Source organism: Kogia breviceps, chromosome 3, assembly GCF_026419965.1.
Source record: "Kogia breviceps isolate mKogBre1 chromosome 3, mKogBre1 haplotype 1, whole genome shotgun sequence".
Taxonomy (NCBI): domain Eukaryota; kingdom Metazoa; phylum Chordata; class Mammalia; order Artiodactyla; family Physeteridae; genus Kogia; species Kogia breviceps.
Window position 1 is genome coordinate 124,699,169 of NC_081312.1, and position 18,677 is coordinate 124,717,845.

The window sequence follows — 18,677 nt, forward strand, 5'->3', positions numbered from 1 at the left end:
CACAACTACAGAGCCTGCGCTCTAGAGTCCGCGAACCACAACTACTGAGCCCACGTGCCACAACTTCTGAAGCCTGTGTGCCTAGAGCCCGTGCTCCACAAGAGAAGCCCGCACACCACAACAAAGATTAGTCCCTGCTTGCCACAACTAGAGAAATCCTGTGCACAGCAACAAAGACCCAGTGCAGCCAAAAATGAATAATAAATAAATAAATTTTTTAAAATGTTGTAGAGATAAGCTGTACAACAATGAGAATGTACTTAACACTACTCGACTGTACACTCAGAAATAGTTAAGATGGTAAATTTCATGTTGCGTGTTTTTTACCAGTTACAAATTAGGAAAAAAATCATTAAAAAATTTTAAGTAATACATGTTTACAGTAAAAGAATCACAAAGATAAAGGGGATAAGCTAAAAATTAAACATCCACCTTCCCTCACCCCCAGGCCCACTCTCCACAGGGAACCATCATTAATAGCATCTTCTGTGGGCCTTCAAAAATGTTTTATGACTCTAAGAGCATATACATATTTATGTCTTTATTGATTTCAATTTCATTTCAGATTTTAGTCATTTTTCTTTTTCATTAAACATAGCATCACAGTAAACACACTTGTTCAATTAATATGTCTCAGAGAGCTTTCCAAATCAATAGGTATGGATCTGTTTCATTATTTCTGACAGGTGTATCAGACCCCATTTTAGGGACATTTCATAATTTATTTAGTCTATCTCTACTGATGCACATTTAGTAGTTTCCACTTTTTCATAATAAAAAAGTTGCAATGACAAGCCTTATGCATATACCTTGGTCACATATGCACATGTTTTGGCTTAGTAACACAGAATTTAACTGGGCTAAAAGATATGCACGACACTATGCTTTGTCTTTCAAGAAATCTGAATCAACTTTCTCTCCCACTAACAGTGGGTGAGAGCACCCTACCTTCTTGACAATACTGGGTCATCAAACATTTTTAACCTTTGCTAATCTGATGGGTGAAAAATAAATATTATAAGCATTTTTCATACAGTTGTTGACCATGTGTATTTATTTTTTCTGTGAACATCCTGATAATAATATTCTGTGCCCATCTTTTCGGGGGGATTGTTCATCTTTTTATTATATATTTTTAAAATGTTTTAAGCTAAGGAAATTAATCCTTTGATAAATGGGTTGTCATTTGCCATTTGATTTTGTTTTGATATTTTTTGCCAAGTTTTCATTTGTATGTATTCAATTTTATGGAGGGTTTTTTTCCCCCTTCTTAAAAGGGGCTTACTCACTGCAAAATTAAACAGAAATCTAGAAGACAATGGCACCTCAGCAATTATAGACCCATTTTGTGTCCCTTATCTTTCTCCAACCTTGGCACTTGCTTCCTGCCCCTCCCTGAATCTTCTCTTCAGGAGACTCATAGAAATGTTCCTTCTCCAACTTTCTCCATTCAGTCTTTTTTATGAAACTCGCCATCTTTCTAACAAAATGTCTTCCAGTCTTCCAAAAGTCATCTCCCTACTTGATAACCAGGAAAATCCCCTCTCCCTCTAGGATTCTGAGTGGATGTATTCTGGTTATGAATCCCTGTGTCTTCTGCTTAACCTCATCAGATAAGGTTTTGTTTTTCAATGTCTCTGCAGTTTGTAATGTGAAAACGTATGCATTTTTTCATTTTCTCAATAAAAATGATACAGACTTGTTTTTTCAAAAGGAATCTCCATCAAGATTCTAGCATACCCACTACTTCAATCTTAACCCTAACTTACACTGAGTTGAGAACCACTTTTCAGATCAACTTTATTTTTTTAAAAACACAAACAGAATGACATTTAAAGTTTAAAAAATTGACTTGGAAAAACAATCTAGAAGCAATTTATTTTGAGCAACACATTCCTCCATAAGGACATATTTCAAACCTCATAACGCCCAACAAAAGCTGTTGGGGGAAGCCTGAAAATTACCTTTTACTTCTTTGTTCCTCTGTTCAGAATATTTCCATCCTTCCGTCCTTTTTTTCTTTTCTTTTCTTTTAGTAGAAATACAGACCCCTCTCCATTCTTTCAACAATTTACTAAGGATAAGAGACAGCCTCTTCTTCTAATCTTGGAAAGTTAAGTACTAAGCTTGGAAGAGAAAGGGTAGTTGAAGACCAGGCAATCTCCAGTCTCAGGAAGCCGAATGGGACCAGCCAGGAAACCTGCTTCTGCTATGAGAGTTACCATGTACTACTTACTGCCAGGCAGCAGTTTCAAACAGCTCTGCTGTGGCACTGTAACACTGCCTGCAGGGGACAGAAATTCATCATCAGAGAGTTAATGAAGCAAGGAGAAACAGTGGACTCCCACAAAAAAGCAGTCCACCACTCAGCTTTTCCATCCTAACTCCACACACTCAAAGACTGGTTACTTGGTCACTTTACTGATGGTGGGATGGGTGAGCCAGGGAGAGGGCAAGACTCCTCTTTCTTTCAAAGAGAAGGAGATCGGTATCTGGAGACATTACCAGACTAGAAACTCAAAGGGTGGGACTATGACTTACACAATCTTATATTCCTAGTTCCTGGCATTTAGTAGGTCCTCCATAAGTGTTTAATAAATGAATGAAATAAGCCAACCAGGGTTTTTCATGAGGCTGCAGTCACCTGTAGGCTTGACTGGGGTTGGAGGATCTGCTTCTAAAAAGTCACACGCACATTTTGAGTGAGGAAGAAGCCTCATTTCCTTGCCAAGTGGGCCTCTCCAGGAGGTTACCTGCGTGTCCTCATGATATGGCAACTGGTTCCCCCAGAGCGAGTGATTCAAGAGGGGCGAGGTGGATGCAAAAGCCAAGGCTTGAAATGTCTTTTATAACAGAGCCTTGAAAGTGACACACCACCACTTCTGCTATGTTTACTGCTCACACAGACCAACCCAAATACAATGTTGGGAGGGGACTACACACGAGCATGAATCTAGGAGGTGAGATCACTGTGGGCCATCTTGGAGGCTGGTTACCACAATGTATCACTAACAAAAAGAACCCAGATAATTCAACCATAGCAATGCTTTTTATTACTTGCAATTACTATTTTGTACAGTATTAACCATGCCTTTTATTTTCTGATGTTTTGACATCTTGGGGCCTTGCTGACCCTGTAGGGAATGCCCCTCCCAGTGTTAGCTAATTCCTAGGGTTAGCAAACAATCTGCCTGGGAGTGTCCCTTTCATTACACACCAATCCAGAGTCAGGACCTAACCAGCTCCTTTATGGCACTAGCCAGCTGCCCTAATTACCCAGGGCCTGATATGAGACAACTAGTGACAGCCCTTTGTCCTGGAGCCCACCAAAATTATTCAAATTAGCCAATCCCAAGCCTATTCACTCTGACGTGCCTGTTCCTTCTTGTAAAAACCACCCTAGAGGCTCTTGCACACATTTTCCCCATGCTCTCTCTGACTCCTGATTGACCCGGGTGCTTCCCTATGCCATGCTTCCTATTTCTAGAGACCTCTGAGTATAACAAACTTCCCTCACGACAGTCATCTCCACATCTGTGTGTCTTACCATAACTGATTAAAACAATTCTCGATACTCTTAAAATGTACACCTATTCAAAGAGCATTTTAGCCCTTTTTTAGATTGGGGGCATCCGAGCCATGATGAAGAATACCTAGCTTCATCAGCGTTTCCTATTTGACTTCAACTCTAATTTCATTTTCTTCCTATATTGAATCACATATCCCTAGAAGCTATCAGCTTCTCCTCAAAGTCAGCACGAAGTTTCTGACAAACTGGTTCACACCTTAATGATTAGTCCTGTGATCTGCATGAAATGGTCACACTAGACCTCTCACTACATTAAGGAATTCTTCCATTTATTCCAAAGGATGGAACAGTTTCCCCTTCGTTCATTTACCTTGCTTGGTGTTTGACAGGCAAACGTTTCACACCAATCTCAGCATGTCAGTAAAATTTCAGTTACCAGTGTGTATCTTTCTTTCTTTAGTTCTAAGCAGCACTTAGTTGCTGCTTTGCAAAAAATATGGCCTCATGTTCATTCCTCCAATGGCAAACCTTTGCTTCACTAATACCGAAATGAACCCCACTGCTCTGTTTCTGTACATTTCCAAGTACAAAATTACCTTTCACTGTAATATCAAATCACAGTGCAGTCTTTTGGAAGACATCTTACACAGCACATACATTTAACGTATGTGGCATCAACAATGCATATTACTTGACAGAAATGATGACAATATGAAGAGCATGCTCAACGTGCACATGCACAGGTGGTGACAGCACTGAAGTCACAACTGCTGCCTGGCTGACATTCACAAGATGCCAATCAGATACACTCCAATTTTGAAAAATGCATCCCAGAACTGATGCAGTGAGGTAAATACCTGCCCATGTAAGGTGCTTAGCAGAGCTTCTGGTCCACGGTAAGCCCTTACTAAATGCGAACGATCAAAAACAACAACAAACTCGTGGCAAATGAAGCTCCCTCTGTCCAATGTGTCTGGCTGCTAAGAGGGTTAGGGATGTTCTGATCTTCTCAGACCTAGGTAAGTGGGGACAGAGGTGATGCCACCAGTCTCCTGTGGGTGACCAGGGCTGGACCTGGAGAAGGGCAAGCTCATGTTGCTTGGTCACCAAGGAAAGGAGGAGTTTAGTTAATGTTCATTTAGTGCTTGCGTCAACCTGCAAATGAGAAATTATCCCCATTTTAGAGGAGGATAAACTGAGACTTCAGTCAAATTCTTATTATCAACCCTAGGGGGCTACAAAGCCAGTAGCACAGACCTCATTTGCAAGCCCGAGCTGTTCTCTTAATTCTATCAGAGCATGCTCTGTAAAGAATCTGAATCCAGGACTTCCCTGGCAGTCTAGTGGTTAAGACTTCACCTTCCAATGCAGGGGGTGCAGGTTCGATCCCTGGTCTGGGAACTAAGATTCCCACATGCCCCATGGCCAAAAAACCAAAACATAAAACAGAGGCAATACTGTAACAAATTCAATAAAGACTTTAAAAATGGTCCACATCAAAAAAATCTTAAAAAAAAAAAAAAGAATCTGAGTCCTACTATGCATCTCTCTGCTTCCTACATTGTTTCTGCCTCTGATAATCAAATGCTGTACAATGGAGAGCCTTCAGAATTTTTTTTTTAAACGACAGTTATAGCTATAAAGCGTATACACTGAGCAGATTAATGTTGTAAACAAAATTACCCCCAGAACATCAAAACCACTTAATACGCTCCATTGCTTTGGAAGCACACACTGCAGAGAACCATTATGCTGATTACCAATAATTATAATCTACTCATTAAGGCAAGTCCCTAAGGGCTTCTACAAAGGAACACTTCATGGCTGACATGGAGTTACTCTGTGTACTTGAAAATAATGAAGCTACCGTTCTTTTAAAAATTATCTAATTTAGGCTTTTCACTGATTTATGTGCTTCTCTGTAAGGACTCTAAATGAAAGAGGTTCTGCTAAATTTAAATGGAAGTCTTCTCTCAAAGGTCCAGAGCAGCTTCAAACTGATTGTTGACAGGCCAGCTCCCTGCCGAGTAGGGCTGAGAGGACAGAGGTATTTAAATCTGAAAGGTATATCCCCTCAAGTCTCTGCTTTTCTTAAACATTTTGGTTTCAAAGAACTTGTTTCTCCAAAGATTCTCGAGATATACTGGATGAACACTTGTGGAGAGAAGACACTAGGATTTACTTAAAGCGGCTTTAAATCCTTTAGAAACAAAGTTAATGTAAACACATAGGGGTTGAGAACTAATTATGGGTCAAGTACTCAATGGGCTGAGTGCTTTACCTCCCATTTTAACTATAACCCTTTTAGGTACAAGAAACAGCCAGGCCAGCTCAGGGATACCTGCACAGGAGAGCCAGAAATCTTACAGAAATCCAAGACTAGGAATCATAATTGGGCCTCATGGACACTGGAACTGAACCTAAGAAGGTCCCCAGACAGCAGGAATTTCATGACTCTTTCCACAGGCGACCTGCCTTTCTCTTTGCATCTATTAATTTGCTTTCAACTGCAAGAAACAGAAAATCCAATTCAAAGTGGCCTAAATAGTAAGGAAATTTACTGCCTCACCCAACTGGAAATCCAGATGTAGGGTGGGTTTCAGGGTTGGGTCTGAATCAGCCAACTGTGTCATCTATGATTCAGGTTCTTTTCTCTTCATTTTCCCATACAGAAGGCCAGCTTCATCCTAAGGCTGATTCTTACTGAATATGATCATAGGGTGTTGCATGGTGGGAATATGGGCTACATGTTTCCTCACTAACATATTCTAAAGCGAAATGTTTCCCCAGAAGCCCCAGAAACCTTTATCTCATGGTATCATTGACCTGAACTAAGTCACATGACATTCCTAAACTAACCCCTTATGCTGACTGGTAGTCTAGTTCTAGTCACTAGCAAGGAGTATGGGACTACCATGATTGGTTTAGATTGCTCAGGGCACACCCCCCTAGAGTGAAGTCAGATATGTGGGGGATGGAAAAAAGAAAAACTGAGAATAATTCCTAAGTTTTTGCCTCTAGTAAATGGGTAGACACTGAAGTCATTTGGGAAATCTTGGAGGAAAAACAGGTTGGAGGTGGAGGTGAGAATCAAGAGCATTGCTCTGAATATACTAGTTCTGAAATGCCTGTTAGATCTCCAAATGAAGAGGCCACGTAAGCCATGGGATATATGAATTTGGTGTTCAAGGAAGGGGTCAGGGCCAGAATTATCATTTCGAGAATCATCAGCTTATACCTAGAATTTAAAACCATGGAATGGATGAAATCAACTTAAGAAAGAATATATAGAGAAAAAGAGGTGAGGATCCAAAGCCAAGGGCTGGGCACTCCAACATCTAAAGATAGAGCAGAGAAGCAGTCAGCAAGCAGGACCAAGAAGCAACAATTAAGGACTTCCCTGGTGGCGCAGTGGTTAAGAATCCACCTGCCAGTGCAAGGGACACGGGTTCGAGCCCTGGTCCAGGAAGATCCTACATGCCGCGGAACAACTAAGCCCGTGCACCACAACTACTGAGCCCGCAAGCCACAACTACTGAAGCCCGCGTGCCTAGAGCCCGTGTTCTGCAACAAGAGAAGCCACGGTGATGAGAAACCTGCCACACCACAACAAAGAGTAGCCCCTGCTCACCGCAACTAGAGAAAGCCCACGCATAGCAACAAAGACCCAAAGTAACCAAAAATAAATAAATAAAAATTTAAAAATTAAAAAAAAAGCAACAATTAGTAAGACAGGAAGAAAACCAAAAATACTAGAAACCAAGTGTTTCTTGATATACAGAGAAATCAATTATGCCTAATGTCGGGAGGCTTCCTAAGAGAGGGACAAGAGGTGAGCACTGTGTTAGCAGCATGGAATCACTGATGACTCAGAGAAGTACAGCTTCAGGGGAGTGATGGGGACAGAAATCTATCAGAGTGGGTTGAGGAAAAAAGTGGGGAAGTGAAAACATGTACAACTCTTGCACAGGCTCCGGACGCGCAGGCCTAGCGGCCATGGCTCACGGGCTTAGTTGCTCCGCGGCATGTGGGATCTTCCCGGACCAGGGCACGAACCCGTGTCTCCTGCATCGGCAGGCAGATTCTCAACCACTGCGCCACCAGGGAAGCCCTGTACAACTCTTTTGAGAAGTTTTTCTGTGACGGTACCAGAGAAATGAGCGGTAACTAAAGGGGGAAATGGGGCCAAAGCAGGAGTTTTTAAAGAAGAAAGATCCTCGAACATATCTTTATGTTAATGGGAATGACCTAACAAGAGAAAGATGGAGGAAACAAAGTAATTGCAAGAGCAAAGACCTTGAGAAGTCAAAAGGAGACAGGATTCAGTGAACAGATGGAGGGGTTGGCCTTTTATAGCAGCAGGGTTATTTCACTCAGGAGGAAAGGCAGAGAGTGGGCATAGAGGCAAGTCACTTGGTAGACGTGGTAAAGGAAAGATAAGGAATCCCCACCTGATCGTTTCTATTTCTGCCATGAAGTAGGTGGCAAGGCGATCAGTGAGAAATCAAGGGAGGGGCTTTAAAGAGAAATGAAGACGTGAAACAAAGAAATGAAAACAGCCATTTCAGGGAGTGGGAAATTAGACAAGAAAAGTATATGAGGATTGCTCAGCAGTTAGAGGTGATGAAAAGATCTAAGATATGACCAAGGGAACGCATGACTAAGGTGGAGGGAAGCGTAAATTAAGCCTCAGAAAGGCTAGGAAATTGGCCCACTGGTCACACAGCTAATGAGCAGAAGAGCCAGGATTCACAGTGAGACCCAAGTAACTCTACACTCTGCTCTTTCAGCTCTGCCAAGTCTTCAGGTTCAATCACACAACCTGGTAAAAAGAAAAAGCTACAGGTAAAGGGCTTCTACCAAGAAAGGTTCACTCAGCTCCACAAACATGTGACAACTTTGGGACCCTGATTTCCTCATGACCTACACAGAATCTGGGAGAATGCTTCAGTATTTCATCCATCCTGATGCCAGTGATAGTGTTCAAGCTCTCCCTTTGGATTACCACTGACTTGTCTGGCCTATCTCTACTCCCTCCAGGCCACCTTCCAGACCGCTGAAAATTATCTTTGTGAAATTCATACTACGCCTTCCACTGCAAAACACCCTAGCACAAGGCTTCTCTTCGTGACTCAGTCCTGTTGCCCTGGGCCCCCCCGACATCTTGTGCTGTAGCCATTAGATTATTCACCGTTTCACAACCGTGACAGCCCTACTGATGCTTCCATGCTATTGCACACGCTGGATCTCTCCTTGAAGTGTCCTCTGCCCTGGTTCACATGACAGATTCCCATTTACCCAGTTTCAGTGTCCCTTCCCCAGTATAGCCTTCCTTCTCTGCCTCTCCTTCAGCCCCCTCCACTGTTCCCAGATATACACTTTGGGGCTTTTACCATTTTGCATTATAATTCTATTTGCCTATTTCTCTCCTCACCCTCAGCATCTTGGCACAGCATCTACCTGACACACAGTAGGTGCTCAAATCTTATGTTGAATGCTGAATGAGAATTAATTTAGCTGTTCGAAGTTGAAGATGATGAAATAAGCTGAACTGTTTTTGGTGGGGCTCAGCATCTCATATCACATTTATTATGTTCCCAAGGGAAGTCAGTACCTAGACAGTAGAGGGATATAGGATCCAGCTGTCTGCATCCAAGGCTCCTTTCCCAGCCTGCTCTGAAACCCAACATTTCAAAGCTACCTTCAAAGTCAGACGCTACTAAACAAGCTTACTACATAAATGGTGGGCACAGTATGAAGATGACACATAAACATCCTGACAAGTCCTGTGGAAGAGGCTAGCTGAGAAAGTGACAGAAGGATGCTGACTGGTGGCTGGCAGGTGTTTGTAGGAGAGCAGTGATGGCTCAGCCGTCCAGGAACAACCTGGCTGATCTCTTTAGGGACACCTGGAGCTTGCCAGCTCCCACTACCCAAATTACAGTAAGTGCTGCACAGTGTTTGTTTCTGCTGTGGCAGTGAGAACTGCTCACTCTTCCACCTGCACAACGCAGATGGTGCAGATGGGAGCGTGCTTCCACACGAGGATGTGCAATTATGCCCAGTTTCTCCAGCTGTAAGAGTTACCAGGAGAACACCCGAGGGAAGGAAACAATCCTGGCAGATAGCTGTCTTCCACACTGGCACACACCACTTAGTCCTCCCTAGAGCAGCTGCTGGATCTATGGCCTCTAGTCCCTTTCACAGTCCTTCCTGGAACCCATGTATTTGAAAAACATTTGCTGAGTACAGAACATAAGGCAGTCATTAAACAGGATATATTTAAGTAAGAAAATACCAAGGCTTTATTTTTTTTTTTCTTATAAAGACAGCCCTGCTATTGGCTAAGTGGAAAGATGTACACACTTCTCATGAGTAAACAAGATTTACCTGCTTCAGGCTGCATACCATAATGCCAAAGAAGTGACATGAAGGAGGCAGAGGTGTAATGCTCTCATCTTCATAGCAATAAAATGGAAAATAAAACGAAACTTAAATGGACTTAATTAATGCTGGGCATTCCCACAGGGAAAAGGCAAGAGGACTTTAAGTCGATCGGTAGTTGTACTGTGTACGACAAAAAAATTCCATCAGGCTGAGCCACTTGGCTCTCCCCGTCTGAGGTATACGGTCTGGAACCAACAAGGCTGAGAGTCAGGAGCTTCTGCTTTACAGTCCACTGAGATATGAAGGGGGCAGAGTCTTGGAAGACCAGATGACCCGCTCTGGTGAGGCACCTACGTGCAGCAGTGTCGCATATGGAAGTTGACAACATACTCAGCGTTAGTCCTCTGCACAGAGATAGCAAAAGGCTCGAAAGGGTGGAAGGTGAAGGCAACAAGGCGTCGCACCGTGTGGTTGATGGGGCGGCCCAGTAAGCCTGCCTGAATCTCAAACTTGAGCAGACCAGAGTCCCGGGCATAGAACCTAAACAGAACAAGAGAGAAGGAGAGGATGGGACAGATACTGACCACCGTCTTAAAACTGAACAGCAGGAAAATATGCCAACTCGTTATTTAACCTCACTGATGACATCTCCTCTAACAGCAGCCCCAGGTTATTGGAACTGCAAAATCACCTTTGTCTGATCAGCTCATTTTACAGGCAGGGTGATTATGAACTTCCCTATGCTGTCCTGAGTCACTGGGTCATTTCCCTTTCCCAAGATGACCCTTAGTTACAGCCTTAACTACAGCCTCCCCTTTTCCAGTAGCTACCTGCCCAAGATTGCCTAGGTCAGGACTGGAAATGAAATGTGAGCCACGTACGTAATTTTAAATTTTCAGGTAGCCACATTAAACAAAGTAAAAGGTGAAAGGTGAAATTAATTTTAATAATATTTTATTTAACCCAATATTGGTATCTAAAATATTATCATTTTAACCTATAATCAATATAAAAGATATTAAAAAAAATTTTTTTTGTACTAAGCCTTTGAAATCTGATGTGTGTTGACACTTGAGCACATCTCAACTTGGACTAGTCACATGTTAGTGATGTCAGTGCTCAACAGCTACATGAGGCTAGTAGCTACTATAAAACAATGCAGATCTAGGCCTATATTTGAGTTTTTCACTTTTAAGAATAAATTCCTTTAGAAGGTTCTTCTTTTTCACACACAAATACAAAATACTAAGTAGTTTTCACTTTTTCATCTAACACAGTAAGAATAAAGATGCTTCCATCCATCCCAATACTTAAATGCCTTTTTCCCACATGCAAAATAAGTGCCCTGTGAACTTGGGAACTAGAGATGATCAGCAGGGTTGGGGCTGAATTGGGGGAAGTTCTAGAAAATAAAGAGCTCTGAAATAAAGAGCTCTATAATTTCCCTTTGGGGAAGCAAATATATACTAGACGTAAAGATATTCATACCCCTTGACTCAACAATCCCATTTCTAAGAACTTATATCCTCAGAATTTAATTTAAATGCAGTAAATAGTGACATGAATACAGATGCCTACTACAGCATTAGCTCTAATGTAAAAATGCAGAGAGAATAATGCTCAGTAATAGGGGAAGAGTTAAATCAATTATGGTACACCTACTTGATGGAATAACATGCCACCATTAGGACTGTAACTGTGAGGACTATGTAACAATATGGAAAAGTGTTTATTAAATAAAAGCAGGCTACGAAGTATTATGCCAACCATGATTACAACTGTGTAAACGTAAACATGCATACTGGCAAAGACTAGAATGGAATATACAATAAGTGTTAGCGTAATGGCATTACCTCTTCAAATGGCTTTTATATCCTTACATTTCTCATTTTAAATTAAAAATAAAGAATTACAAGAAAAATCTTTTAAGTCAGGGTCAACGGCATTTCCAGATTTGTTTAATCTTTTCAAATCAGAAAGGCAGGGAAGTAAAAAAGGAGAGAAATATATCTCGTGTTTCGTGACAATATCAAATGAGGCCAATTATCTGCTTTTATGTGTGAAAAACACATTCACCTTACCCACATAGTCCCCAGCACACAAAGGACTTATAATTTAAAGTGAGTTGTTTGAGCTCCTAAATCTAACTACCAGTTTACAGGAAATATGGGGGAATGAAAAAGACAGTAAATACACCAGGGATGCAATGAGCAAAATCTAGAATGTGGTGAATACTAATGGACGAACAACCTGGTTTCTTCAACAATTTCACTGCAAAGAAAGTAAGAGGGAAGCAGAGCCCATAGAATAAAAAAGACTTAAGAGGATAGCAACCAAATACAACATATACACCTTGTTTAGATCCTGACTGGAACAAACTGTAAAAAGACTACGCACAAGACAATAGGGAAATGTGAAAACTCACCAGATAGCGGTGATCTTAATATATTTCTGTTAATTTTCATAAGATGAAATAATGGTATTAAGGTTGTATGTTTTTTGTTTTTTTGTTTTTGTTTTTTTTGTTTTTTTTTTTTTGGTGGTACGCGGGCCTCTCACTGTTGTGGCCTCTCCCATTGCGGAGCACAGGCTCCGGACGCACAGGCTCGGCGGCCATGGCTCACGGGCCCAGCCGCTCCACGGCATGTGGGATCTTCCCGGACCGGGGCACGAACCCGTATCCCCTGCATCGGCAGGCAGATTCTCAACCACTGTGCCACCAGGGAAGCCCTCTACCACTACTTCTATGTGAAAAAGACCTTCCACAATCCAGCTCAGGGCTCCACAAACACACCTCCCTTGAAATATCCCCACTAGTGGCAGTGGCACCAGTTCCTCTCCCTAGTACCTATTACAGCACACAGAACCACCCAAGTTCCCGGCACAGACAAGCGGGTCTGTGAATTGGACATACGTGAGGAAGGCACTGCTTACAGGAGGTTAGTTTCAAGGTTCTAGCAATAATACAGGGATCTGCATTCCAAAATTCTTCCAAGTGAGGGAGCATGAGTTTCTCCAAAACCTGCCTGGTTCCCCAAATCGTCTCTGCTATCGTTTCTATTAGGTAACATGAGAGGATAAAATAATTTGAGCTGGGTAAAATTTAAGTCTCAATTATAAACACTATTAAGAAATAGTATTAAATTGAAAAGTATGGTTTCCTTCTCTGGATACCCTGAAAAGGGAACAACACTTATCTGAATTGGATGTTTTGATGAGAAGCAAAGAGCAGAACTAATTAATTTATGAGATTAGTGTCTGAATGATCAAAGTACCCACCACATTATAGAAATAGCTTACCCTCTGAATTCAACCCATGAGTACAAGTGGACATAGTCACAGTGAAATGATGTTTAAGAAGAAGAGAAAGCTGGCCACCTCCTCAGGCAGTGTGCAGCTGAAGCAGGGATGGTGTACCTGATAGGGTGATCTCCACAAGTCTTGGGCCGCTCCATGACTGACACCCACTTGTCATCGTAGCTGAAGAGAGACAAATCAAGGTAAGGGCTACCACTGTAAGACTGGGCGCTGATGGGGAGCTGACCCAGCAGCCGGCGTACTGCCTCCGTGTGCCCTCCATACTTGGCATTTACAATAGTGTCTTTAAACCTAAAATAAAGCACCAGTGAGGAAGGCTGTGTTAGCGGCATACAAACTGCACTGGGTTTTAAATTGACAAACATATGTCTAAAAACAACTCATTCTGAAAACAAAATCTAGATATTGAATTCTGACACATCACAAATCTGCCTAGCTACAAATATTCTACAAAAAGCAAAAAACAGAATGAGAAATTGGGAACATTAAGTTATTTTAGAAAAGTTAGCAAATATTCTACGAAAGTTAAAAACAGTATATGACTAATCTATGACAAATATTTCTACTCAAACTTATTTCCCCCAAACAGCAGCCTTAGACTGCATTAAAAAGGAGTTACACAGAGCAGAGAATCCTGAACAGACACAGCCTCTGACTCTTCTTGGGATCAGTTATAAGCCAACTTACATCAAACCTTTTGACAAATTACTCATTCTTTGTTTAAATAAAGTTTGGGAGCTAGCTACTTATACTTCTGCCGAAATACCAGTATCTAGAAGAACAGCAACATAGATACAGAATCACCTATCTGACTTATGAGTAGTTATTTCTCACAACTATAAAGAATACTAAATTTAATACCCTTTGACCAAGTATTTCTATTCTTCTGGAAATTTGCCCTAAGGAAGAAAAATCCCTGTGCACATTCAATGTAGACTGAAAAATTGAGAGAAAAATTTTAAACCTAATAGAAAACCATAATTTTCAAAGATTATATGGTAAAAGAGGAAATGTTTATCACAATGGTAAGTAAAAGAAGTAGGCTAGGGCTTCCCTGGTGGCGCAGTGGTTGAGAGTCCGCCTGCCGATGCAGGGGACACGGGTTCGTGCCCCGGTCTGGGAAGATCCCACATGCCGCAGAGCGGCTGGGCCCGTGAGCCATGGCCGCTGAGCCTGTGCGTCCGGAGCCTGCGCTCCGCAATGGGAGAGGCCACAACAGTGAGAGGCCCGGGTACCACAAAAAAAAAAAAAAAAAAAAAAAGAAGTAGGCTAAAATCTGTATATATAGTATGATCAAAAACACACACACACAAATGTATGCCTTAAAAAAAAAAACTGGTGGAAATACATCAAAATGGTAATAGTTGTGTTTGCGTGATGACATTTTAGATTTTTTTTAATCTTCTTTTGCACTTTCCTATAGTTCTTTAGAAAATATGTCAACTGTTTATCAGCTTGATTTTTTTTATTCTCTATATTGAAGCATATAGTTTAACAATCAAGGGGAAAATAATTTTTTTAGTCCAGGGGAGAAAATACGATATAACATCTCATCCCTGAAACTAATGAAATAAAAAACTTGAATGTTCAGGACTTCCCTGGTGGCGCAGTGGTTAAGAATCCGCCTGCCAATTCAGGGGACACGAGTTCGAGCCCTGGTCCGGGAAGATCCCACATGCCGCAGAGCAACTAAGCCCATGCACCACAACTACTGAGCCTGCGCTCTAGAGCCCATGAGCCACAACTACTGAACCCACATGCCACAACTACTGAAGCCCGTGTGCCTAGAGCCCGTACTCCGCAACAAGAGAAGCCACTGCAATGAGAAGCCCATGCACTGCAACAAAGAGTAGCCCGTTTGCCACAACTAGAGAAAGCCCACGCGCAGCAACAAAGACCCAACGCAGCAATGAAGACCCAACACAGCAATAGGTAAATAAATAAACAAACAAACTTGAATGTTCGTAACTTTGATGAGACCAGAAAGATTGATTAGATGGATTTTGATTTTTGTTTTCACTGCTAGTCTACAGTGCTAGATGGACATTAACACTTCTCAGTTCCCTCAAAAGAAAGCCTAGTGTCAACACTGCTCTTCCGTTATTTCTCTTGATGGTAATTTTCACAGCCTCAGTGTAAATCATAAAATTAAACCCTGGGCCACACAGAACTTATTTCTTTCCCTTTCATTTGAACTGATATCAAAGATCCTGGGCTCTTTGGTTTTCAGCCCTTTGTCAGCGAAGATCTAGTACTCCAACCCTGCCTGACTCACTGGCTTCAAAAGGTGGCTTCGAATGATGCAGCTGCCCACAGCTTCATGATGACCACAAATCAAAGCCTCCGTGACAATCCACGGGCTGAAGCAGCTCCTATTTCCCAGCAGCACCCACCACCTCTACTCTCCAGGCTCCCCAATGACTAAAAGATGAAGCAGTCATCCCTCTGATGTCTTCACCTGATTAACTCCTAGCTCATGGTCACTCTGCCTAACTACGCCTCTCTTAACTCGCGATTTCAAAATTCTCAGATATGATCATTCCAACACCACAGCTTCCTAGTTCCTGGACTTCCTTTCTGCCTCAGCCACTCATTCCAATGGTCATATCCTCAATCTCACTGTTACCAATGACTGCTCCCCCCTGCAATAGGGTGCAGCACCACAGACTCCAACTATCTTCTCTCCTACTTTTCCAGCTAACTCCCTCTACTCATCCCAGCTTCAACATCCTTCAGCCCCAATGGGACCTAAATTCCATTGACTCTACCAACTTTTTGCCATCCTACGCCTTCATCATGACCTCTTTTCCTTCCTTCGCCAGATTAAATTTCACAATCATTAAAATCACAAAATTTATATCCATGAACTCACGTGGGCCCTTAATGCTGCAGGACACTCATGCTGCATTCCCACAGTCCAGCGAGTCTCCTACTCTCTTAGATGACTATTTCATCCCCCTCCTCCATGTTCATCCTCACGTAATGGCACTGCCTTCTTTGTAACTGACAAATAGAAGAAATGAGAAGAAAACCTTTTAAAGCTCCCATCAGCACATCTGTACCTATTTAACTGTATGTGCTGCCCTAGAAGGCTAATCCATCTACTTGGGCACTAGGTTCTATCCTCTGACCTCATATACTTAACCAATTCTGCCCCCACCCCAACTTTTCCTAACCCATCAGTTTCCTCCTACGTACAGATCAGTCCCATCTGCAAACAAACGTGCCATTTTCCCCTCCTATTTAAAAAATAGTATCAATAAAAGCAGAAACTTAACACCACTTGCTCCTCCAGCTAACGCACCATTTTTCGGCTCTCCTTTACAGTAAAACTCCTCAAAACACTTTTTCCTACAGTCTCTTCTCCTCCCATTCTTTCTTAAACCCACCCCAAATAGGCTTTCACGCCCACCATCTCACTGAAACAACTCTCATCAAGGTCTCCAGTGATCTCCATGTTGATGACTCTAATCCCTGATAATCAGTCCTTACTGTACTTGACCTCTCAGGAGGATCTGACACTCCTTCCTCGGTGAAACTACTAGACCTCTCCATTTACAGAACTTCTGATCTTCTCTCCTAAACCTGCTCCACCCACAAGCTTCACCATCAGAGTTTAATGGTAACACTCTCTTAACAAGTTGACTGGGCCAAAAATGTTAGAATCGTCTTTGACTCTGCTCTTTCACAGTCCATATCCCACCCTCCGCTAATCTTTTGGGCTCTATCTTCAATATACATTGAGAATACAATTACTTACCACCCCCAAGGTAATCACCCTGATCCAAGCCACCATTATTCAACCAACAAATTATTACTGATAGCCTAGAATGGGCAAGGCACTCTTCTAGGTGCTTAGGATACTATAAATGAGCACAAAAGAACTTAAATCCTAGTGTCAGGAAACAAAAGGTAGCAATTTTATTTATTGGATCATTGCAATGGTCTATTCTTAAAACAGCAGCCAGAGTGATCCTGTTAAAACACATGTGAGACCACATCACTCCTCTGCTCAAACACTACAAAATCTCATCTACAGTTAAAGCCAAAGCCTTAGAATGGCCTTATGTGCCTGGTCCTGTCTCAGACCACATCTCTAACTACTCTGCCTCTTGCTTACTCCAGCCCGGCCACCCTGACCTCCCTGGTGTTCTTCAAACACATGAGATCCACCTCCGGACCTTTAGATTTAATATTCCCTTTGCTTGGTATATTCTTCTCCCTGATATCCACATGGCTTGCTCCCTGACCTCCTTCAAAAGCTTTATTCAAATATCACCTTGTCGGTGAGGCCTATGCTAACAACCCCACTAGAAGAGAACTGCCAATCTCTTCCTAATACCCTCAAACCCATCAGATATTCTAATAAGTTTAACATTTTATTGGATACATCCCTCTTGGAAACTTCCCCACTCCTGCTTCCACCTAGTCCAAGTGGTGGCCTGTCATCTTGGAACTTTCCTTTACCATCATCCTCAGAATTCTCTGTGCTTCTCTCCACTGTTAGACTCTATTCCCTGTACCACTGTTTCGTGGTTTACTGGGAAAAATACATATTCCAGAGGCTTCCATAGAAAAGGAACATGCAAGGTAATTTTTTGAGACCTTACGTGTCTGAAAATGTCTTCGTTACACCCTATCATTTGGATGTAGAATTGTAGTTTGGAAATCATTTTTTTCACAGAATTCTGAGGATATAAAATTGTATTGGCTTCAAGCTTTCAGTATCATTAAGACTAATACCATTAATGACTTAACTTTTTATATATAAAATGTATGTGTTCTTTCTGAAAGTTTTTACAATTTTCTCTTTATCCCCAGTGTTCTAAAATTTCATGATGATATGCCTCAGTATGGGTTTTTTATTTATTGACTGTACTGGTTACTTGATGGAGCCGTGATGTGCTAATAAGTTTAATAATTATTTCTCTGAAGGGAAAAAAGCCATGATTTGCAGCACCTGCCTATTTCTGTAGTGTAAATCCTCCTGCTGTGGTTAATTTCAAGGTACCAAAGTGATATCACTGAATGCAGAGTTGTCAAGAGATGAGCAGTAGCACATCAGTATATAATATTTTTACCAGATAAAATAGATACAAGTAACCTCAAGAGTACGACAGTAAAATAATTATGAATTAATAATTAGAAAATAATTAATTTTTAATAATGGCTGTGTTTAACAGCTTACAGAAACTCCTGAAAGTTTAACAGTTGGCTCTCACAAGCCAGAATGAGCCAGCTCCAGCACACCACTGGATGGTCCTTGCCAATCTGGAAGAGAGAGAGAGAGGGAGGGAGAGAGTGAGTGAGTGAGTGAGTGAGTGAGTGTGTGTGCGCGCATGCGTGCGTGCATGAGCACGCGTGTGTATTCGCACATCTTGCGGGACCTCAGTTCTCCAACTAGGGATTGAACCTGGGTCATGGCAGTGAAAGCCCAGAATCC

At 41.9% G+C, this 18,677-nt stretch overlaps 1 protein-coding gene across 7 annotated transcripts in view; it reads right to left on the bottom strand.

The window, feature by feature from the left end:
- DET1 (DET1 partner of COP1 E3 ubiquitin ligase) overlaps window positions 1–18,677 on the bottom strand; it is a 38,626-nt gene that overhangs the window by 5,016 nt on the left and 14,933 nt on the right. Inside the window, exons 4-7 of one of the 7 annotated variants that reach the window (XR_010839771.1) lie at window positions 18,423–18,505; window positions 16,107–16,237; window positions 13,334–13,525; window positions 9,807–10,456 (exon numbers count right to left, since the gene is read on the bottom strand). Coding sequence is in view for 3 of the 7 variants with exons in the window: in XM_059056546.2 (XP_058912529.1) it covers window positions 10,267–10,456; window positions 13,334–13,525 (382 nt within the window). In the remaining 4 variants the exon portion in view is untranslated. Of the gene's footprint in view, window positions 1–9,806; window positions 10,457–13,333; window positions 13,526–16,106; window positions 16,238–18,422; window positions 18,506–18,677 lie in introns of those variants that run through there. The other 6 variants (XR_010839770.1, XR_010839772.1, XM_067029597.1 and 3 more) reach the window with 6 other exon arrangements.